Genomic DNA, 23,487 nt, shown 5'->3' on the forward strand with positions numbered 1-23,487 from the left:
CAGCTTCGGGGAATGCTCCTTACATGTTTAAATATGCAAACTTAATCACATGTTTTATGGGTATCATATACTGTGGTCCTGAGATTGAGTAGGTAATAAATACTTTTTACTTTCTAATTTGCTTTTCTTCTCTCTTTCAGAAAAGCACAGAAAGGCAGAACTATCTGAACGCAATTGCACTCCCTACAAACCTTACAAGTGCCGCACACTATGGAATCAATCAGTTTTCAGACTTGTCAGCTGAAGAATTTTTTTGTTAGTATTATACAAAATATTTTGATTTGCAGAAGTCATATATGCATACTATAATTTGCTGACTCAAGTCCACGCTTGCAGACTTTGCTTCGTTTCCAATAACCAGTAGCAATCAATCAACAGGCATCATTAACTTTTCTGCTCTTTGAATATAAACATTGTTGGTTAAATATAAACAAGTTGGTTGCTTTTTCTAAATAGTCTGCAGTTATCATTGTGCTTATTATTACATTACCTCATTGATTCTTTAGATCTTTTGTTGAACTTTAATAGTGTATAGTGTATTTTAATACACTATATTTCCATATATTTCTTTTACTCCTCAAAATCATTAGGAAACACCCATATTTGTTTATTGGAGCAGGAGTCTGGGCCAGTATCGGAGGAAAGAAGGCAAAGCTTCTTTAAAGAAATTCTTTACCTTTTTTATTACCAATACAGATGAGTATATAACTTTTGTATCCATTTTATGTAAACCAGCATTTGTGCAGAAATCAGAGCTGGATGTTAGAGATTCAAAAGACAGATTTGTACTGGATCTAGTAACCCCAAGCATCTATTCTAGGCCTTTTAACGTGTTTATTAATGACCTGGAGGTCATTTAATTTTTTGCTGATAATAGTAAATTATGCAAAACTATAAGTTCAATGCAGGATGCTGCCACTTTGCAGAGCAATTTGAAGTAATTGGAAAACTGGGCAGCAAAATGGAAAATGAGCGTAGCTGGTTTTTAACAGTGAGGTTGTGGAATGCTCTTTCGAGTGTTGTTGTGATGGCAGATTCCGTTAATGCCTTTGGTTTGGATGATTTCTTGAACAAGCATAATATTAAAGGGTACTGGGATACTAAAATCTACAATTAGTATCAGTTTTGGTATATATAGTTTTTGCACAGTATGTGAGTGTATAGATAGGTCAAGATAGGTTTATGTGTGTGCTGGGTTCAGTTGGAGGGGTTGAACCCAACTTAACTATGTAACTATATTGATTAGTAAACTTTTACAGGTCTGGCACAGTAAAATTAATTAAAGCAAATATGTCATTAGCTGGTATGGGTTATATTGCCGGAAGCCTTTTTCCATGAACTCCCATAGTATTAAAGATTTCAAGGTAAAATGTAGTATTCTTTAGGTTACTTGCCCTAGGTATGTTTGCGTGCAGGCAAGTAGAGATTTGGTTAAATCCTTTATTCTAGCACTTACTCAGAATCTAAATATTTATAGTTCCATTTTTATAAATTCTTGAGGAGATTGCTTTGGACCCCACCTTGTTTGCCAGTAAGAATTTTTTCTGTAATAATGTTCTCTGTGAAGTACACTGAATGCCAGACCATGCACCCACCTACTCTGTAGACTTTATTTAGTGACATTGCTGAGATATAAACATTTTTATTTCCTTTTATATATAGATACATATTTAAGGAGCTTCCCAACCGGTAATTACACATCCAATAAACCCTTCAAGAATTCTGCTCAACAATATTTTTTACCTTTGCGGTTTGACTGGAGAGACAAAAAGCTTGTGACACCTGTAAAAAATCAATTGAGTGTAAGTGTTAATGGCACTTTTTGGGTTCCGTTTAATTTCAGTCAGTAACTACCTTAAATGAGAGACTGGAATATGAATAGGAGTTTACCTCAGAGAACAAAAGCTTTTGGCAGCTGGGGTCAGTGAACTCCTATTTGAAAGGTGAAAAGTGGCAGAGGAAAAGGGCAAATAATTCACATAGGCAAATATTTTTGTTTGCTGAGGAACAAGGCTGTTGTGTCCTGTTCTGTTTTATTTGTATAAAGGTATCCATGCACTTAGCAGCAGATTTATGAAAGTGTGAAATTAGAGCTCACCACATTAAATTTCACCCATTCTTTATTTAATCCTATGGGACTTTTAGAAGTATATAGATCAAATGGTGAACTCTAGCTTTCACTTATTGATAAATATGCCTCTAAAAATTCCAGAGAGTGGGGGAATTATACTGCACTTTCATAAATCTCCCCCTAAGTTGACTTAGGGACTCCCAGCTGTAATGTAGCAAATTGTATAATTGTGTAAAGGCATATCTCTTCAAAGAGATTGGTACTGATTTATTGAATCTGAGAAAAGGTCAGAGCAGGAAGCAGATGTCAGTGGTGTGATGAGTCTTAAAGTTTGGCACACATAGTTTCTTCCCCTATCCTAATGCTGGAGAAAGCAATATTGTTTTAGTAAGCAATTCAGAAGTCTTATCCACTTATTACTGTTTTGTAAATAAATAATTGGGGTGTTTTGTCAGACATTGGAGGGCTACTTCCCTTAAAAAGACTATATACTATGTGTGCCATTACCCTTACAAAGTGTTTGCTTCTGACTGATGCTATTACAAATCCTTTAAACTGTTTTCAAACATATTTATTCAGCTTAACTTTATTCTGGGTAAATGAGAGTGCCTTTTTATACTTTTAAAATGTCATTATTATACAGCAGATGGCAGCAAAGATACATCACTGAAGAGTATATATTTCAGCTGAATGCTTTTTCCATTGTTAAAGAAGAATAGAATACAGATTGTCGTTGTGCTTTGCATTATAACAGCAGCAGTTCATCCTTTAAAAAGCAACATAATCCCATTATGTGAGCAGTAATATTGAAAACTAAAATGGAAAAGGAAATGTGGGTAAAGTTTGCAAAGGCTGGCCTCAGTCACATTATGTCACACCTGAAATTGCTTGAAAATGCAAGAACATGTCATTTCCCAGTATTCTCACATAAAATATCTATTAGTGTTTTTCCAATAATGTATTTGTTTTTTTTTTTCTTTCCTCCGATGCATTCCTACAGTTCATTTTATTTTATTGATTATAATTTCTTTTCCCCCTCTTTCATTTTAGTGTGGTGCATGCTGGGCTTTCAGTGTTGTTGGGGCAGTGGAATCTGCTTATGCAATTAAATGGCACACATTGGAAGAGCTTAGCGTGCAGCAGGTCATTGACTGCTCGTATCTGGATTCTGGTTGCAACGGAGGATCCACGAACGGTGCTTTAAAGTGGTTATATCAGGTTGTTCTTGAAAGTTAACACTTTTTATTTTGTATTAAGCATGGACTATTACCAACATATTATTGAAGGATTATGGGACTTGCACTATAGAAACAGCTAGAGAGGGGCAGTAAGCTAGACATCCCTGAAAATACCTACCAATTGTTACACAATATAATATGTCCTTTTTTGCCTTTCAAATGAGCACCCCCACAAGCTCTTGAGATGTTGGAATTGATGCTTTTTCTGTTCTACAATATATCCGGCCTTGGTAGCCAGTGCAGCAGGCACCCAGGCATTAATTAAATGGATACTGACACACGTTTTGCCAAACAGAACCTGTAATCCTGGTTGGGGGCAATTAAGGCTATTAAAGGCTATTATTGCACGTTGTCATTTCATTTCAGTCTGTGGCACCACTTTGTGACTAAAAATGTGGGGCCTGCAGCATATCTGGAATATGGAAATTAAATTCAACAGGTTCTAGTTTACTTAAAGAATAAGTAAACCTTTTTTTCTATCAGTAAAATTACTCTAAACAGCCTCCAGAATTACCTACCTTTGTCCCAGCATTCTCTCTGGTTCCTCAGTCAGAGTGAAGCCCAGCCCCCACTTCCTGTTCAGGTCTCTCATCAAAAAAAACAACCCTGCTAATGCACAGACTGGCTCCTGCTGCCTCCAGGCATGTGCAGAAGGCTCTCCAGGTCGACAATATTTTTTGGTATCTCTCTGTCCAGGCATTGGATATGGTTTGGGGGCTGTTCCTGCAAAATTGTGCTTAGTACAGAGAAATAACCATGCTGCCATTTTGATGGTATCTCTCTGTCCAGGCATTGGGTATGGTTTGGGGGCTGTTCCTGCAGTATTGTGCTTAGTACAGAGAAATAACCATGCAGCCATTTTCTTGGTATCTCTCTGTCCAGGCATTGGGTATGGTTTGGGGGCTGTTCCTGCAAAATTGTGCTTAGTACAGAGAAATAACTATGCAGCCATTATGATGGTATCTCTCTGTCCAGGCATTGGATATGGTTTGGGGGCTGTTCCTGCAAAATTGTGCTTAGCACAGAGAAATAACCATGCAGCTATTTTGATGGTATCTCTCTGTCCAGGTATTGGGCATGGTTTGGGGGCTGTTTCTGGTGGATTTTGCTTAGGACAGAGAAATAACCATGCAGCCATTGAAGAGAGAACTGAACAGGAAGTGGGGGCGGGGCTTCACTCTGCACAAGGAAGCAAAGAAAAACGAACACCTGACTGAGGAACCAGGTCAGAGAGAATGCTGGGACAAAGGTAGGTAATTCTGGAGGCTGTTTAGAGTAACTTTACTGATAGAAAAAAAGGTTTACTTATTCTTTAACTTGGGATTGTTGATTAAATATATGTTCTATAATTCTACTAGTAAATCGTTGCTGGTAAAAAAATAATGGCCAATAGAATTATAATTTTATCTCCAGAAACATCACATAGTGCTTGAGGGTCAACCTTAGGTATATTCTTGTGAGCTGTCGGAGAGTAAATAGAATATAATTTCAGCAAATAATATTAGCTAGTATGTAACACTTTATTTCTGTTGTGTTTATAGACAAAGACTAAACTTGTTAGGGCATCTGAATACAACTTTAAAGCCAAGACTGGATTGTGTCATTATTTTCCTAAAACAGATTTTGGTGTTTCAATAAATGGATATGAAACACAGGATTTCAGGTAAGCAAATTATTAGTTCATTTTGACATCTTGGCACAAGTCTGGCACAACACATGATTTAAAACCAACTAACCAAACTTTCAGCCCCACTTGTTGCCCTAATGAAGGCTTACAAGTAGGGCTAAAACATTGGTTCTTATGCACTCATTATAAATAAACCTGAAGTCTTTTTGCTAAGTCCAAACTCTTTTCTAAGTGTGACTTTTTTATTCACCCAGGCATTTGTCCTACTGTATTCATTCACCCAGACATTTGTCCTGCTATATTCATTCACCCAGGCATTTGTCCTGGTATAAGCTGCTACGTATAACAAATGTGCAAGTGGTTGAACTCCTGGGTAATAGTGACCATAATGTTATTTCATTTGTTGTTTGGTGCAGGAAACAAGTATACGCTGGGGCAACAAAGGCCCTGAATTTTAGAAAAGCAAATTTTAGCTCCTTAAAGGCATTGGTTCAGAGCATAACTGGGGCATCATGTTTTCTGCTAAAAACACAGAGCAGAAGTGGTTGTCATTTAAAACAATATAAAATCATACTGTTCTCAATTTATTCTACTAATAAGAAAATGTAGATGTGTTAAAGGTTTTTTTCAAGTATATTAATAGTAAAAAGATGCAGGTTGAGAGTGTGATCTAATTGATTTATAATAACCATATGGTTACAGCCATATACAGTAGAGGAGCCAAAGTGCCAAGACCCACCCAATAGCTGCACTGTTGCCTCAGCTCCAGCTAGTCAGTTGTTGACTGCAGTCGCAATTTCCACAATAATCACAGTAGGGGGTCATTTACCAAAGGGGCAGCGCTGTGCAAAGTGCAATAAATGGGTGAAATCCTTTTTTTTTGCCCTCTGCACACTGCCTTCCTGTCTTAAAGAATTGCAGCAGTTCTCTATGCTACATTTCAGAGAACAGAGATGTACAGCCACCAATGGGAGGAACTTAGAATGCTACATAAGATGAATGTCATTTAGCGGCAGCATTATGAAGAGGACTGACATTATACCCTATGCAAGATGCTGTGTTGCACCTCTATGCAGGGGCTGCATAGCATACCTGTATTGTGTGTGCATATGACTGTAAGCTTCACTGGGACAAGGGCTGTTTTGAATGATGTATAATCTCTGTAAAGTGTAAGGCAGAATATGTCAGCACCCATATGATTAGAGTGCTTCAAGTCTAGATATTGGAAAACTGTTCTATATTATTTCTTTGTTTTTCACAAAGTGGTTTCACTAGTTTCATTAAGGGTGAAGACACATGGAGCTACTTAGTAGCAGCTACTTGTGTAGCTCCATGTGTCTGCTACTAGTAGCTCCATGTGTCTTCACCCTAAAGCAGTTTAAAAAAAAAAAAAGTATGCTTTGGAATCCATGAAGGGCACTTAATATTTGCTTTGAGATGGACTTGATAAGGGAGACAGTCATCGTCTGAAAAAAGCATCTACTGTATGTTTGCTCTGCCGGCTACTGGAGTCAATGTGCTGCGTTTTTGTTAAATGATTAACTGCTTGCACATCAGTTGTTGGAGAAATACTATTATCCTGCTATTAACTGCATTCTAGTATAGTTAAAAATACATATAAAATAATACATTCTTTAATACATGCTTTAGATTACAGCACTTCAAACCTTTATATTAGCCATGTCAGCACTGTAAACATTATCCTCCAAGCTCACTATGGCTTTAGGTGACCATGCACTCACTTCAAGGTATCTGACCAAAAGACCTTTTGGCCTTGAGTTCATTGTGTTTCAATAAATGAATAAACTTCATGAAGAAACTGTAAAGCAATTTTACTAAATCAATACAGATTTAATTTCTCTTCTTATGTACAATAAAATATTATTTATAGGACTGGAAGCCAAGTTCTGCTGTAAAGAATCTTGCACAGGTAGCAAACTTCCAGTGACTTCCTGATCTTACTTTTTTTATTTCAGTTTTTCTCATATCTCTGCTTTTCCTCTCCACATTAATACATTACATTGTATTTTTCATGATTTAAAAAAAAAATTGGCATAAATTGACATAAAGTGCATGCAAGGCTGTGACACTGGCTTTATCTACCGAAGGGAAGACTGAATTTTGGCATCCCAACTAATCTGTCACAGGATTACTCAAATACGCTATAGTTGATTGTTAAAAAAATAAACTGTGAGTTGCCAATCATTTTATCTTTTTTTCTTTCTTTTTAGTGGAACTGAAGATGCAATGATGAAGATGCTGGTTGACCTTGGTCCAATGGTCGTTATAGTCAATGCTGTAAGTTGGCAGGATTACCTTGGTGGTATAATACAGCATCATTGCTCCAGTGGAGCACCGAACCATGCAGTTTTAGTAATCGGCTACGATAAAACAGGTGAATATTATTGTATTTCTTATAGTCTTGCGAATGTTTAGAAATATGATTAAGTGTAACATTCCTTCTTAACTTGTATTGGAATATAAAGCAACTGTTGATAAGTTTAAATTTCATTTTGAGCTAATTATTGTTTTTTTTCTTTGTACACTGACATTTTCGTGGCATTTAAAATTGATCAACAGCACTTTAATATTTTGTTGTGAGTTGATCTGTAAGCAAGGTTGCTAATACAAAGCACTGAGTTGGGTGCTAAGTACGTTCATCCACCGTAACACCCTCTCCTTTTCATTAAGTTCAATAGAGTAGGCATCCAGAGTAGCTTTGTTCATTTCAAGTTTAAGCAAAGTCAACCTTACTCTGGGTGTGTTTGTATACTAACCTTGTACGGCTTGGGAAGCATGCAGTAAATAGGCGTATGATTAAAATGAGTTAGTCAGTTAGTCAGCCTAAAATATCATTTTTGTATTTTGAATTATTTTTGAGCACCGGGCTTTGTGTTTGCTAGGGCAGTATTACCTTTGTAGGTAGGAGTTTAGAAGACAGAATTGCATATTTATAATAGAGGACTGGAATAGAAAGATAATAAATAATGTTCTCCCCGTACCTATAGTAGAACATAGATTAATTTATATTATGACACATGAAATCATGCCATGTTATAATTTATGTTCACGTGTAACTAGTTTGTTACTTGTTTGCTTTAAAAAAAAAAAAAAACATACTCAGTTTTTTATGTACATTTTTACCTCAGTAATGCTGCACTGCCTGCATTTGTCCTACAAAGGGTTATGTCAGGTCTTGAGTGGTATAAAATAATGGTATATTGTTGGGTTTTATTCTGGTGTAAATGCAACACAACTTTATAAGTATGCCATTTTTTACACCAACCTTTACACTGTTTTAGGCACAAATATCTAACACACATTTTTAAATATGCCTCTAATTCTTTCAGTCAATTTGTATGGACAGTAGGGATGAGCTGTGCTGTTCGTTATGAGTAAAGCATATTAGTACGGACAGTATTGAATTCCTTCTTAAAAACACTTGCAGCTTCATCCCTCTCTTATGGAAATATAAGAAACAGAGTATGTTAAAGGAGAAGGAAAGGCTAAATCACTTGGGGGTGCCAAAATGTTAGGCACCCCCAAGTGACTTTAATTGCTTACCTTGTACCCTGGGCTGGTGCCCCTGTTAGGAGAAAACCACACCAGCCCGGGGGAACCTGTAGTGAACGCTTCCTCCTTCCGTGTTCATTCTGCCGGCAAAATCCCTGGGCCGGCGCATGCGCAGTAGAGTGAAAAGCCGACTTCTTTTTAAAGTTTGGCTTTTCACTCTACTGCGCAAGTGTGAACATGGAAGAGGAATCACTCGCTTCAGCTACCCCGTGCTGGTGCGGTTTTCTCCTAAGAGGAGTACCAGCCCGGGTTACAAGGTAAGCGATTAAAGTCACTTGGGGGTGCCTAAAATTTGGCACCCTCAAGTGACTTAGCCTTTCCTTCTCCTTTAAGCAATATTCTGCAGTATATTATTCCATTTCAGCCAGTGTTCTAGCTGTGCATAACCCCCTTTTTTCAAATCTCTATAGAAGCTGCACTTGTTTGTTCTCTAATGTTCTGATTCATGGACTATTACAGGTGACACTCCTTACTGGATAGTGAAAAATTCTTGGGGAACTGCCTGGGGTGCAGATGGATATGTCTATATCAAAATGGGTGAAAATATCTGTGGTAAGTATTATCCTGCCTCATAATCTCAAGAGAAAAGCATACCCTGTGTTTTAATAAGAATTTGTTTTTATTTTGTAATCATTTGATAGATCCATCTTACAATTGTGTTTTATATTTCTACTTTACTCTAAATGAATTATGGAAATTAATATCTTACAAGAACACCTGCTTATCAGGAATGGGTATATACTGTTTGATTGCCCAAAATGTTAAAACCTTCTGACCAGTTATCTAAACCTACAGGCAGTTAATCAAAATGCACACGATGCCGTTCATCAGGGATGTCTGCATACGAAACAGATAATCAAACTGCTTGGAAATAACTGAATTGTAAACAACTATTGCTCCCTCTGTGGCTTGTTTTGCTCATTGGGCTAATAGAGTAATATAAGGGTTCATATACACCCACAAGTGCAGTGTTCAAAGTGCCCTTTTTCCTACAGTCTAATTGTGACTGTGTGGATTTTTACTTTTGCGAAGTTGCATCTGTATCAAAAAGGATGTGCAAATTTGATGCAGATAAAAAATTAAGTTGGGATGGCATGACATTTTACATGTTATTCTTTCATGTTACTGCGGTTGCATATCGACACAGCATAACTTTGAAGTGGCTGTAGCTACAGGATACCCCTTTGTTTGTTGGCACACACCTCTTTTCATCAGAGCAGACTAGGCATAATGGGTTTTGGTTTTGCACAAGATGCATAAAAGTTAGATATAGCTAGATGTGTTATTAAGGCTACCACATTATTTAAATGCAGTTGCTAAAAGTTGTTACCATTCTAATTACTTTTTTCACAGGTATAGCAGATTTTGTTGCAGTTCCATTGATGTAACTCCAAATTATGAGATCTTCCGACAAAGTAAACCACTGAGAAAGAACACCACTAATACTTTTAATGAATGCGTCTGCTTACATTTTTTTATATCATGCCTTTTAAATTTTAAATGAAATCTGAATTCTGTGTGGGGTGCCAATGTGTTAGGTACCCCAGCAAATTCAGTCAGTAGTTTTTGTCCAGGCCCGTGTGCTACTTTTCAGAAAAAATGTACTGACCCGGGAAAACTTTCTTTGGCAGCACTGCATTGCCTCCTTAACTGCAGTTTTTTAGGTGTCCATTGGCAGGCTAAGGGGAAGATTTATTAAAGTGTGAAATTAGAGCTAACCACAGTACAATTCCACCACTCCCTATTTATTTTTATACAATTTTTTTTTTTTAAAGGTTCATTTTTATTGGTTTTCCTAACAATAAGATAGAATAGAAAGAAAGGAGAGAGAGGGAAGGAAGAGAAGGGTTGGAGAGCAAACAGTTATTGTGCCATGGTGGCTGGAGAGTCTATCCAAGGAGACCAGATTTGTTCAAATTTTGCCGGGCAGCCTCTGGCGAAGTAGACAAGTTTGTACAGTTCCAATTGCGAGTTGACCAGGGTGATCCATTTGCGATATTTTTATACAATTTTTAGAGGTGTATTTATCAATGGGTGAATGTTAGAGTTCACTATTTGATAAATACACCTCTTAAAATCCCATAGAAATGACTAGAGAGTGATGGAATTTTAATTGATGAACTCTGATTTCACACTTTGATAAATCTGCTCCTTAGTCTTGCACCTTTGCATAAAAATAACATTTTATGATTTCCAAACCCTCCTATTATTTGTAATATGTAAATAGAAAATGTGCACTTTTGCCCATAATGTTCTACACAGTGTCTAACAGTTATGCATATGAGATTAAGGGCACATTAGTACGTTTGTATATTGTGTGTGTGTGTGTGTGTATATATATATATATATATATATATATATATATATATATATATATATATATATATATATAATTCAGTCTTTGTAGTGTCTGCACTCAAATGCCATAAACTTTATTTCTTGCGGGGTGAATGCGGCATTCTCTTCTTTTATTAAAATTCTAGCCAGCACCTAGGGCAGTTGGTCGTTTGCAGGGTGTGCTCCTTTTGCTCTTTATATATATATATATATATATATATATATATATATATATATATATATATATATATATATATGCACACATTTTTTAAGCAATGTAAATATTCAGTTTCTTTCACTTCTTGATAAAATTAAATCTGCAGCCTACAGACTTTTCATTGTTCCATAAGTTTCCAGCCCTGCTGAATGTGATGCCATAAGCTGCCACCTAGTTCCTTTAAAAATGAATGATGTACAGTTTCATATTCTCAAACGTTTACTTAAGGGATACCAACACAAATCTGAAATATCTGATGTGCCATCCCTAAAGCCTGATATCATGCTTTTCTCTATGTTAGTGCAGAGTAGGCAAAGTCCATAAGAGCCAAGTAAGATTTCAGACAGCCAAGATTTTCAGACAAAGTCCATAAGAGCTCCTTAACATATTTATATAAGATTTTCAGACTGCTGTTTTGCCCCAAAAATAATGTGATTTGGAATAAAATACCATCCCCTGGGAATAGCAAAGAAGACATTTTAAAATAGTGGCAGTATCCCTTTCGCAATATACTTAGGTGACAGCTTTAGTCCTGCTTTTGTGTGAAATAAAGTTAATTTCTAATAACTTGTTATATTTAAATGTGTTGCTATTTTAATTATATTGTTTTGTTTTACTGGATAAAAGCTCAATTTTCTCTTTCAGCAGAGCACTGAAAATGCATTTTTATGAGTAAAAAAATAAATGTGTTAACTAAAAAAACAACATTTTTTACTGCTTAAATAGTAGGTGTTCAAACAACTGTTGCACTACAAATATCATTCCAATACAAATGAGAGACTAACCTTTCATTAGGAATTGTGGAAGTTGGAGATGTTCAAATCAATTTGTGTTCCCAGAACCTGTTTAATAGCAGCCGTATGACCCAAAGTGTGACTGTAGCAGAGCTACCTCAAAGGTTAAGCAGGATGTGCTTGAATAATTCAGAAAGTCTTCCCTTAAAATAATGCACTACAAGAGTTCATATTTGCATGATTATATTCATCTTATTCATATTTCATTATAGAAGTAGAAGGTTAGACTTTCTTGTCTTAAACAATGTGTGGCCTACAGGCGCTGCACTCATGTTCAAATGGAGATGGGCAGAAGCACGTTGGTAAGGAAGGTAAAGCACTTTTAGTTGCATTGCGAGGATCTGAAGAGTGTATCAGCTCTGCATACCGTTGCCATTTATAGAAACAGTACAGAGTAAGTTAAATCATTATTTAGGCTATGCAGTATTGCTTAGTTTGCTTATATAAAATCTTCCACAAATGTCAGCTGTTGGTGTACTGCTTCACACATAACACTGTGGCCCCACTATAAATCTTGTTTATATCATGTACTTCTCTCGTATAAATACACCATTGATATATTGGGCCAGATTCAATTCAGTCAGAAAAAGTTTATCACATGAAAACTCATAGACGAGAATGAATTTGAGATGCAGTTCAATTGAGAAAATCTTATCTTACTAAGGGAAAAAACTGGAAATGGATTAGGAGAAAAGTTTTTTTCTCTTCGAATGAGTCCATGAGTTTTCACGTGATAATCAACAAACCACTGAACTGAATCTGGCCCATTATGTTAGTGTTTGTTATATTGCTCCCTGGACAAGAGATGTTTTACAGTATTCGTCTATTTCTCCTTTAAATATATCTTTAGCCTCATTGAAATACAGATTAAAGAATAATTTGTATATTTTTTATTTGAAACCAAATATACAATTTTGATTATTTGAAATACATTCAGTATAAATTACCACATGTAGGGTACTTTTATTACTATAAATAAGCAATTTAAGTTATTTAACTTCACTTGACTATTATTAATATACATGTATATATATTTACAGTATAATACCCATCTTATGGCTCTAGATGTATTGTATTTCAACTTCAAAACCCAACCCTTGGGTGGTTTTGGTTGCTGGAAGTTGCTGTTCACCACATCTGGAGGGCCATGGGTTCATCATCCCTGCTATTCACAAAATAATACAAATATATGTCCATTATAAGATACAAGCTAATTTATCAATAATCACTATGTTATTGCTTAATGACAAAACACCAGGGTCACCCATGTGTTTATTGAAAGGAATGAATGCTATTCCCCTGTTGCTCTATGTATGGGGCAGATTTCAGCCTCTGCTGGGGGAAATAAGCTGTGTGTGGCAAAACATGTTTTATTCCAGCCACTACTGTGCGAGATCTTTCTTTTTTCTCTGCCTGCTGGGAAATTCCTTGTCTACCACTAGCCATAAGAGTTTTGTGTTTTATATGATTAAATATCGAGATGGCTTCAGAACAAACTTACAAATTCATCTTTTGATCTGCTTGCAAGGCATTAGTTCAATATCAACATAAATTCGTTTTCAGTGTATTGTTGCTTGTAGGATTTAGTATCTTGGTCTTTTATTGTTTTGGCTGGTCTGGGATAGCAAATCCAGTATACACAGGCAATGATTCTTCTATTTATGTTGTAATAATATTTATGTTGCTCAAAATATCTTTGTATTTTCCAAAGCAGAGATTTTAGTCAGAATCATCACTGCTGAAATAGGAACTGTCGCAGCATTCAGCCGTGTACAGAAATTTGTGAATGCTCGGATTCAGGCGAGGTACCCAGTGTCTTGGCACTAAATATGTTGAAAGGTTAAACAGGTCCACAAAGACTTTGTATCTGTCACTGGTGAGGGAAAAAAGAGACATTTGTCTTAATCAAATATATTAACTGAAATCATGTTTTTAAATCCCAGTGGCTAATATTACTTATAAGTTCATTAATAATTAAATTGCTCCACGCTATCTGATTGGCAGCCTGCAGACAACATTTGACTCCATTTTTATGGACTTCAGCCATCTTCCTAGATTTCTGTGTATAACATTATAGTACAAGCTAGCTCTCAAACCTGAATTGTTATGTAACCCACTACACTGAAGAAATTAGAGCTTGACCATAGCAGGCCAAGATGCCTGATACTAGCTTAAATATGTTTTGTTTTCCTTCCAGATCATTTACATTGGATTTATTTCTTCATTGAATACTAGGAAAGGCTAGTTTGTAGTATTGTTATTCTGTATTATGAGGAAAAGTTACTAAAACATGCCTCTTAGTGACGTTTCAGGGTTGGCTCCTCTAACTTACCTTACTGTTGAGCGCAAGTATTGATAACCAGAAGATCCTCCAGTTCCAGCTTTGCTCCCAATCATTCTGTGCACCATGCATACATGATTATCTAGGTGAACAATTGGTAAAAGGTATATATGAGGGTTTTATTTCTGTGTATTCAATCCAAATAACCTGGAGAGTACACATGTTCTTCAGTGCAACAGTGTAATTTATTGAGATATCATCTGTGTAGATAGACCAGTTAGGCTCAATAATAAAGAAATCTAACAGAGCCCATTTTAACATATTCCATTTCAGTTAATTAGGCAGCTTGATAAAACTTCTAATATCTAATAATGTACAAAAAAAAGTGTTGTCATGGTAAAATATGTAGTGTGTATGTATGTGTATATACAGTATTTATATATGTTTAGATGCATATAATGTATATAAATACCAAAGTTTAAAACTTACACCTCCACTTAGTCATCAGGGTATCGATGTCCATCAATGAAGTGAGAAGCTGAAATGGAACCTGGAACCGTGGCTCCTCCCTTACAAATCAAAAACATATTAATACTGATTTATAACTTGTCCATTCAGTATGTAATAAAACCAAGTACAGGAATAGGATTTATAATCCAGAATGCTTGGGCCCTGGGGTTTTCTGAATAGGAAATCTTTTGTAATTTGGAACAACCGTACCTTAAGTCTGCCAAAATAATTTAGCATTAAATAAACCAAATAGGGTTGCTTTGCCACCAGTATGGATTTATGCAGCTTAGTTACCATCATGTACATGGTACTGTTTTAGTATTACAGAGAAAAAGGAAATCATCATGAAAATTAGAATTATTTGCTTAAAATTGGAGTTTCCTTCATTCCGAGCTTTCTGGATAAGTGTTTCTATACCTGTATCTACCTCATTTGATTTCAGAACTTACATTTTTTAAGATAATGCCTTTTTTCGTTATTGTTAAAAAGGACAAATATGAATAGCATTTTTCAACTAAATACACCCCATTGTGCACAAATCCAGTTGCCAAAGGCAAATGATGCAGGAAGGAAGACCTGAAGGGGCAGACTGGTAAGAGTAAAATGTTGCCATGTTTCACATGACATTGCTTCCTAAATAGGAACCCTCTAAATTTGTACATTGGTTTTCCATGTCATGTGAAAAAAGACAACATTTTACTTTTACCAGTCTACTTTTACCAATTTACTGGTTTACTTTTACCAGTAAATAGGTTTTATTCCTGAAAAAAAGATGGATGTGAGTGAGAAAAATACATGGTGCACAGTAGAGCAGAACATCAGGGGAGGGATAAAAAATAGTGTTTAGTGGTGAAATTGTAAATCCACCCAGCTAGTAGGGTTTCTAAATTGTATAGATGTTACAAGTTAATAATTCCTTTAAATTATTTCTATGACTTTTAAAGGTTCAAGGTCACAGGCTTTTGGACAAGGTCACGGAAATTCTTATACTTATATGGTCAAATGTATCTCGACATACCATTTAAAACGACATGACCTACATTGGAAGGAAGTCCAAAAGAAATGTCGGCACAAGAACTATTATTCTTATAATACACAACGTTCAGTGAGTCATGTGATATATAAGTGACATCATAAGTACCAATTATAATTGTCAACATTGATGAACATCATGGCACTTGGTTTTGTGCATATGTATTTGGAATTTACCTGTAGAAATAGATCATTAATGCTCCTTTGAGTGCTTTATATGAGAGTCTTCTTTCTCCTGCAAAATATGTATCAGTCTGTTACGTTATACTTCTCTTCAAAATCTATTTTTAATGGAAGCAGCATTGTGAAATTAAGTAATTTAACACCCATGATTATAAAGTGAAACCATTAATTCAGGTTTATTTTTTACCCTGAGTATATTTTTCACTTCATTTTCAACATATTAAGCCTTAAGCAATATATCAAAAACTGAATGATACCACTTTTTATATAGAGTGTCTAATCTAGAAATAGCTGCAATGTGATCATTTCTTAATTTCTGTGTTATATGGTGGATAGCAACTATATTGGCTCATTTGCAAACGCTACACTCTTTCTTTTTCTGCAGCAAGTCTTCACATACCTGTACCCTTAATATTAATCCAGTGCTTATCCTCTTCATACTTCTTAACATCAGACATCTGTTTGCCCTCCTCACTCTCCCAGTACTGTAACTGCTGATATAGTAATGCCCTCTAAATTTAGGTAAAGCAGCAATCTCACCTCACAGATACACACCCTTATGTTTACAATATTACTGCTACTAGATTTGGAGAATATTTCTTGATGTATAGCTTCCACTGTTATGCTTCTTTATCCGAGCCACAGATAGAACTAATACTACAGATATAGTCAGAATCGGAATACTGTTATACTTATTATCTCTCACTTTTATAAATATGTACTAAAGTCTCCATTTAGGGCTGGTCCTCCATAACCCCCCAACCTCTATGGTAAATACACCAGTATTTCAAATGTAAATATTATTCAGTCCTTTCCTAGAGATCTGTTCCTATTCAAAACTTTTGTGTTAAGCAGGTCTACATTTGCCACTATACATATTAGTTTTATTTTTTTTGCCATTCCTGAAATTTTACCATTTCAGTGGTGACTGCCTATATACTGTCCATGTTTTTTTAGTCAACACTACAAATCTCTCCCTCAAATGGCTTGGCATAAGGTCCTATAATTAATACCCTTTTAACCACATATTAGGTATTAGATTTTTTGTTGTTTTTTTTTTACCCTCATTTTTGTTTTATACAGTATGAATCTATAAATTATTAGTGCAATTGCACACACTGCAACATCATGAGTTCTAGGTTACTCAGGCCTTTTTTCAGTTCCGTATTTTGTATGCTGAAATAGATAATAAGGATCCCATTACTTTCGAAACTTACCTTTACTGAGCAGATGCTCATGACGTCTCTCATCAAATAAGGCACCAAATAATTCCTTTTGTTTCTGAAGTTCAGCCAACTGTTCTTCCTTTTCTTCTGAATCTGGCTTGGTCTGCAACAAATATACAAGTTATAACATTAGCAATAAATCAATAATCTTCAATTACTATTTGTAAATTTGCTTTAGAAGCCACTCTTCCACTCTTATTTACTTCTTTCTGTGGAAATTGTATGATGAAAACTGCATTTATACAAAAATGTTAGTTCCTTACATTTTCAGTTTCACCTTTTTTGACACTGTAAAAAAACTAAAAAAAAGCACAAAACCAAACAATATCGAAATCAAACATTTTTCAAAGCTTAATAAATATTCCCCTTGGTGTTAAAGTTAGTTTGTTCCATTCTTGATTGAGTTGTTGTTAACAATATTAATGAAGCACAATAGGCTAATGAACAGTTGCAAGTTAATTAAATGAAAAAATTATACTTTTTTGCCTTGAAAAGCCATACCTTTACTGTTTGTAGTTCTTCCTCCAGTCCCCGAAATATATTAGCTTCAAGCTTTCCCCAGAAATGAAATCCTTCCTCCTCCAGCCCAGGTGTCCTTTCAAGCCATGCCTATAGTCAGATGGTGAAATAAGAGAATGAAAAAGCATTCACGTTTAAGTGAATATTATTGAATCCCTGCAATTTTAAAAAAGCTGAGGTTGTCATTAAATTACTTGAAGAGAAAAAGATTGTTGCTGCTAAACACTGATGGACAGATTTATCCAAATTCAAGGACAGGTAGATTTATCCAAATTCAAGAATGAGTTTTTATCAAGATTGGAGTTTTTCACTCTAAAAAAACACAATCAAAAAACAACAAAAAACTTGAATTAATGCTATTTTAAATCTAAATTTTTCGGGAAAAAAAATCTAAATTTTTCAGACTCATACTCAGACTAATACTTGAATTACTATGGAAACTTGAAACACTATGGAAAATGTGTGTTTATATAACTGCTGATATGCCACATATGTAAAGTGATCTTTAACTACTTAATAAATTCTACTGGCTTTGTAAATTGGAAACTGGTAAATAAATAAATGCCACCACTCCCCCAGTGTTCTGTACAGATCTAAAATCCAGTATAGGTTGTAATGACATACCTCCACCAGTCCCAGTAGTGTTAGTTCTTGCTCAGATTTAAGAAGTAGTTCATTTGTTTCTCCTTTGAAGTTGTCACGATAATGTCGTCTATTGTACGGAACTCGTAGGATTTCAGGAACACCAATTTTATTTTCCAAAAGTCGAAACTGCAAGCTTTGAAACCCAGAGGCTGGGGACAAGTAATCCCTTGGAAGAAAAGCAAAATTTGTTTTTCTGATTTTAGCTCTGCCGAATTCATTTTCATCACATAAATGGAAAACATTTGTGCTTGAACTGTATACAAAATAATTTATGTTTATGGTAAATTGTGAGATATTTATTTACAGTCAAAAGTTCACCTGACAAACTCAAGCAGCACTGCATCCATAGGGTGAGTGCAGGTCTCTGTGCTCTGTTTTGGAGCGCAGAGACCTGTGGCAATTTCTCAAAGACAACCACAGATCTCATAATAAAAAATGAAGCTAGTTTAATTCTTTTCCTGTAGTTATGTGGCTGTAGGTATCACCTGATCATTTTGTTAAGTTATAAAGTGTATGCCATGACAATTCATCAAAGGATACCTACCTAAAGTCAAAAAAGTCCATTGCCGTCATTGTTTCTAGCACAGAGAATTGCTCAACCAGTAATTTTAGTATCATGGAAATGCGGTGGATTCGAGTGACGACCTTGAGCATGTTCCTTTCATCTCGAACCTGTTCAACCAAATTTGAACCAATAAACTGCATTGCAGACATAGTGTATATTAACTAACATTCAACTGCAAAAAACCATTTAAAAAATACATTTGCAACAAAATGTATAACTGCTTAATTGAGTTTTTCTTTCTGTTGCTTTTGTTAAGTCATGTACATGGTAACTCTGGGGTCTTCAGCATGTTATACTTTTTGAGGGGAGTGCAGAGGGAACTCACATGCACCTTCTGCCCAATGAAATGAGCTTTGTGAGTATAAGATTTATTTGTTCTAGAAAATATGTATTTGCACACTTCTGAGTGTAAATCATTCATTTGACAACAGTTAATTAAATGCTTTTATGCATATGAACATGGAATGTGTTAAGAATACACAATAATAGTCTGTTCATTCTTGCTAGACCTTGTATCAGAAGCAAGATCATCATAAAGGTGCTGTAGAGAACTAAAATGTGGAGAGAGGTTAATAATGTGAATGTACTGGAATCTATAAGGACCCCATACCACCCAATGCATAGAGGTTGGGTGCTCTCACCAGGTTATAGGTATGAAAAGGTGGTGCTCCCTACTGCCTCTAACCTTGTTAAGGATGTGTTGCAGTACTGCTCTATTCATCTTGTATGAATTCATTTAAAGCTTGAAATGTGGATGTTACATTAGATCTATGGGGGTTTGTTCCCTAAACCCTCTTGCATCTTTGTGTTTAAGTAATGTTTACTGTATTACATCTGGCTAAATGTTTGTATGGCAGTAACATCCAATTATCCATATGATTCCATTTTAGTTTGTGCCTTTACATTTTGTTTGTCTGGGTAATCTCCTTTCCTGAGGAAAGATACTAATGTGAATTGGTTGGTGGCATTTACATTTCTAATAAACCTTTAGCTGTAATATTGTTAAATGTGCAAACACAGAATATAAAGTGTGCTGTTAACACAGTGAGTTGGAAAAGGGCATTATTGAATTATTTTCTCATTTATTCATATCTTTAAAAAAAAAAAAAACTTTTTTTTTACTATAGTAGAAAAATGACTTAAATATTTTGCTTACTTACATGCCCATTTTGAAAGATTTCTCGAACAGAGTCTAGCTCCCAGAGGATTTGCTTAAACCACAATTCATAAGCTGCATAGAAACCAAGTATTTTGTTAGCATATTGTTGCTGTATTGACCAGGGTTTAAAAATAAACCAAAACATGTTTGTATGACATGTTCATTGCAAAGCTACAAGATAATGGGGGTTGGCTCAAATATACTAATGTCAATTTTGTTTTATAATGTGGGATATCTAACTTGCTTCACTTTGAGCTGTAAGGGTAGTGGGAAGTGGCAATGGGAAGTGATTTGCTCACTATTTCCCATCCATTGCCTTGGTGATTTCAGCGACACTGCTTTTTTTTTTTTTTAGAAACTGCATCTACCTACCTTGGTGTGTAACAATAAACAGGTGTTCATCGTGGATTTTATTCCCCTTCTTTTCACTCTGGAGTTCTTGAGCATTCAGTACTTTATCAAGCTAAAATATAACCCCAAAATGGAATTTAGTTAACCTAAAAACCTCAATCTGGCAAATGGTTCCACAATAGAACTGAGCCTTTTCTTTTAGAGGTACAGACAAAGACACAGAGGGGTAGATTTGTTTAATGAGAAAAACATATCGCATGGTTTATCTCATGAAAACTCAATACTTTATGGGATAGTTTGGAACTGGATTTCTCATCAAACTGAATCCGGCCTGTGATATCTTGGAATGTAACCCACTCTTTAGTAACCAAAGCCTTTTAGTACTCTGTAAGAAGTTAATACTAACAAGAAGATGAAGAAGAAGGAATGGAAAACTATAAGAAGAAAACAAGTGTGCAAATAGTAGGAAGAGAGATTACTTCATTCATTGTGACAGGAGCAGTGATATTTTATTGTTAGTTACAGGTATGAGATCTGTTATCCAGAAACCTCTCCATTATAAGCAACTTATTGAAAAAAAATTTCTCTGTAATAATAAAACAGTTCCTTGTACTTGATCTGAACTAAGATAATTTAAGAGAAAACAAATGTGTTAAACTGTGTTTACAAGAGAAGACTAATACAGGTATAGGACCTGTTATCCAGAATGCATAGGATCTGAGGTTTTCCAGATAAGGGGTCTTTCAGTAATTCAAATCTCCGTATTTAAAGTCTACTAAAAATCCTTTAGGGCAATGACACACAGTGCTACTTGTTGCAAGTTGTCACAGCTACAAAATGCCAAAAAACCCATGCCATAGAGAATACTGAGAACTGTCTTGGCTAAAACACTCAAATCCCATGATCATTAATGCCTTTGTGTGTAATTTGACTCTTTTAGCAGAGACAATCCTCAGTATTGTCTATGGCATGATATTTTTTTGTTGTTTTGTGGTGACAAGTAGTATCGTTTCTAATTTCCCTTAAACATGAAATAAACCCAATAGGGAAGTTTTGCCACTAATAAGGATTATTTATTGTTAGTTGGGATCAAGTACAATCTCCTGTTTTATTATTACTGAGAAAAGTTTTTTATTTGCTAAAATTGAAGTTTATGCGAGATGGCCTTAATGTAATTTGGAGCTTTCTAATTAACACGTTTTTGGATCCCATACCTGTAATTCTAATTCCTAAAAATAATTTCCTTTTTCTCTGTAATAATAAAACAGTACCTTGTATTTGATAGTAACTAAGCTGCATGATTCCATATTGTTGGCAAAATAATCCTATTGGGTTTATTTAATTCAATTTAAATGATTTTTAGCAGAGTTAAGGTATGGAGATAAAATTACATAAAGATCCCTTATCCGGAAAACCCCAGATCACAAGCATTCTGGATAATAGATCCTATACCTGTAATATACTAATACATGTATAGGACCCATTATCCAGAATGCTCGGGACCAAGGGTATTCCGGATAAGGGGTCTTTCCGTAATTTGAATCTCCATACCTTAAGTCTACTAAAAAATCAATAAAACATTAATTAAACCCAATAGGATTTTTTTTGCATTCAATAAGGATTATTTATATCTTAGTTTGGATCAAGTACAAGGTAATGTTTTATTACTACAGGTATTGGACCCCTTATCCGGAAACCCGTTATCCAGAAAGCTCCGAATTACGGAAAGCCCGTCTCCCATAGACTCAATTTTAATCAAATAATTCCGAATTTTAAAACTGATTTCCTTTTTCTATGTAGAAATAAAACAGAACCTTTTAATTGATCCCAACTAAGATATAATTAATCCTTATTGGATGCAAAACAATCCTATTTGGTTTAATTAATGTTTTATTGATTTTTTAGTAGACTTAAGGTACTGAGATCCAAATTACGGAAAGACCCCTTATCCGGAATACCCTTGGTCCCGAGCATTCTGGATAATGGGTCCCATACCTGTACAGAGAAAAAGGAAATCCGTTTTAAAATTCGTTTTTAAAATGGGTCTATGGGAGACAGGCTTTCCGTAATTCGGAGCTTTCTGGATAATGGGTTTCCGGATAAGGGATCCAATACCTGTACATTGGTTTCCCAATCTTGCATTAAGCTCACTTTATATTAAAACATATTTCAAGCCAGGCTGTGGCAAAATGCAGCTACAATCACACCTAGTTTAAAATAATTTTGTAGAAAATTGTCTTTTCTCCTTTAATAAATATACTTATTGTTTTATTGAATCTCCCATTTAAATAAGGTTAAACAAGCGGTTAGTATATGGTATCTAATACACCTATTACTTACTTGTAGATAGTCGCCATATATTAGCCCTCCTTTACTGGCTTTGTTTAAACCTTCTTGGGAGCTGTCTTCATTTTTATCTTCCAAAGAGAGTTCACTGAAATTAAAACTTAAAAAGAGAGTGTTATCAGTTAGATTACTCTATTGGCTTTAGGTTCTAAACAACCATGATATCTGAACTAGTTCTGCCGTCCCCAAACCCAAAGCATTTTACTTACTGATGTTTCTTTCCCATAAAAGGACAGCCACTCATTGTTTCACTATGGGATGTTCACAGGCATGGATTGTGCAACCAAACTGATCTCATACAAGCCTTGAAGTAGCTTTTATACCAGCTGATTACTCTCCATAAACCAATCACCTTTTGGCCTTTTTTTCTGCCCATCTGACATCAATAATGAGTACACAAAGGCAAAGATAACTGTAGACTTTCTGTGTAGTACTAATCTGTTCGATGTAATCATAGTTAAGAGAACTTAAAAAAACACATGCTTTTCTGCATATTGGAGAAAGAAATTTACTGACATGAAGAGCAAAATATCTCATAATATAAAAGAATAAACAATTAATGCTTGTGGGTCTTACTTTTCAAAGAGTGACTCAGATTCCCAGATGGGCCAGGACATTGACTGGCAGGACATTCACCTATTTGCTCATGTGTCGCCCTAATATTACCTCTACCTTGTGTTTGGTATAAATATAATGCTAGAAGATGAACTTATACCCAAGCAGGCTGAAATAGATCTCCTTGCAGTGTGTCTCTAATTTGGCACCATCCACTCTTCCATCTGTTTTAACTAGATGCCCAGTCCCTGCTGATAA

At 35.3% G+C, this 23,487-nt stretch overlaps 2 protein-coding genes across 5 annotated transcripts in view; one reads left to right on the forward strand and one right to left on the reverse strand.

The window, feature by feature from the left end:
- asic5 (acid sensing ion channel subunit family member 5) overlaps nucleotides 1-23,487 on the forward strand; it is a 68,434-nt gene that overhangs the window by 15,473 nt on the left and 29,474 nt on the right. For 3 of the 4 annotated variants that reach the window (XM_018095900.2, XM_018095894.2, XM_018095897.2), the window contains exons 2-6: nucleotides 141-255; nucleotides 3,122-3,289; nucleotides 4,851-4,972; nucleotides 7,168-7,331; nucleotides 8,969-9,061. In XM_018095900.2, the coding sequence (XP_017951389.2) occupies nucleotides 211-255; nucleotides 3,122-3,289; nucleotides 4,851-4,972; nucleotides 7,168-7,331; nucleotides 8,969-9,061 (592 nt within the window). In that variant the 5' untranslated portion in view covers nucleotides 141-210. Of the gene's footprint in view, nucleotides 1-140; nucleotides 256-1,662; nucleotides 1,803-3,121; nucleotides 3,290-4,850; nucleotides 4,973-7,167; nucleotides 7,332-8,968; nucleotides 9,062-23,487 lie in introns of all 4 variants that reach the window. The other variant, XM_018095892.2, reaches the window with a different exon arrangement.
- On the reverse strand, nucleotides 12,733-22,947 carry tdo2 (tryptophan 2,3-dioxygenase). The gene is made up of 12 exons (NM_001015733.1): nucleotides 22,884-22,947; nucleotides 22,669-22,774; nucleotides 20,350-20,440; nucleotides 19,979-20,049; nucleotides 18,798-18,925; nucleotides 18,233-18,419; nucleotides 17,591-17,698; nucleotides 17,081-17,192; nucleotides 15,858-15,915; nucleotides 14,628-14,707; nucleotides 14,190-14,280; nucleotides 12,733-13,730 (listed from the first exon to the last, which is right to left on the reverse strand). Exons 1-12 carry the CDS (start codon nucleotides 22,916-22,918, stop codon nucleotides 13,577-13,579), a joined length of 1,221 nt encoding a protein of 406 aa, NP_001015733.1. The 5' UTR covers nucleotides 22,919-22,947; the 3' UTR covers nucleotides 12,733-13,576.

Source organism: Xenopus tropicalis, chromosome 1 (assembly GCF_000004195.4).
Source record: "Xenopus tropicalis strain Nigerian chromosome 1, UCB_Xtro_10.0, whole genome shotgun sequence".
Lineage (NCBI taxonomy): Eukaryota > Metazoa > Chordata > Amphibia > Anura > Pipidae > Xenopus > Xenopus tropicalis.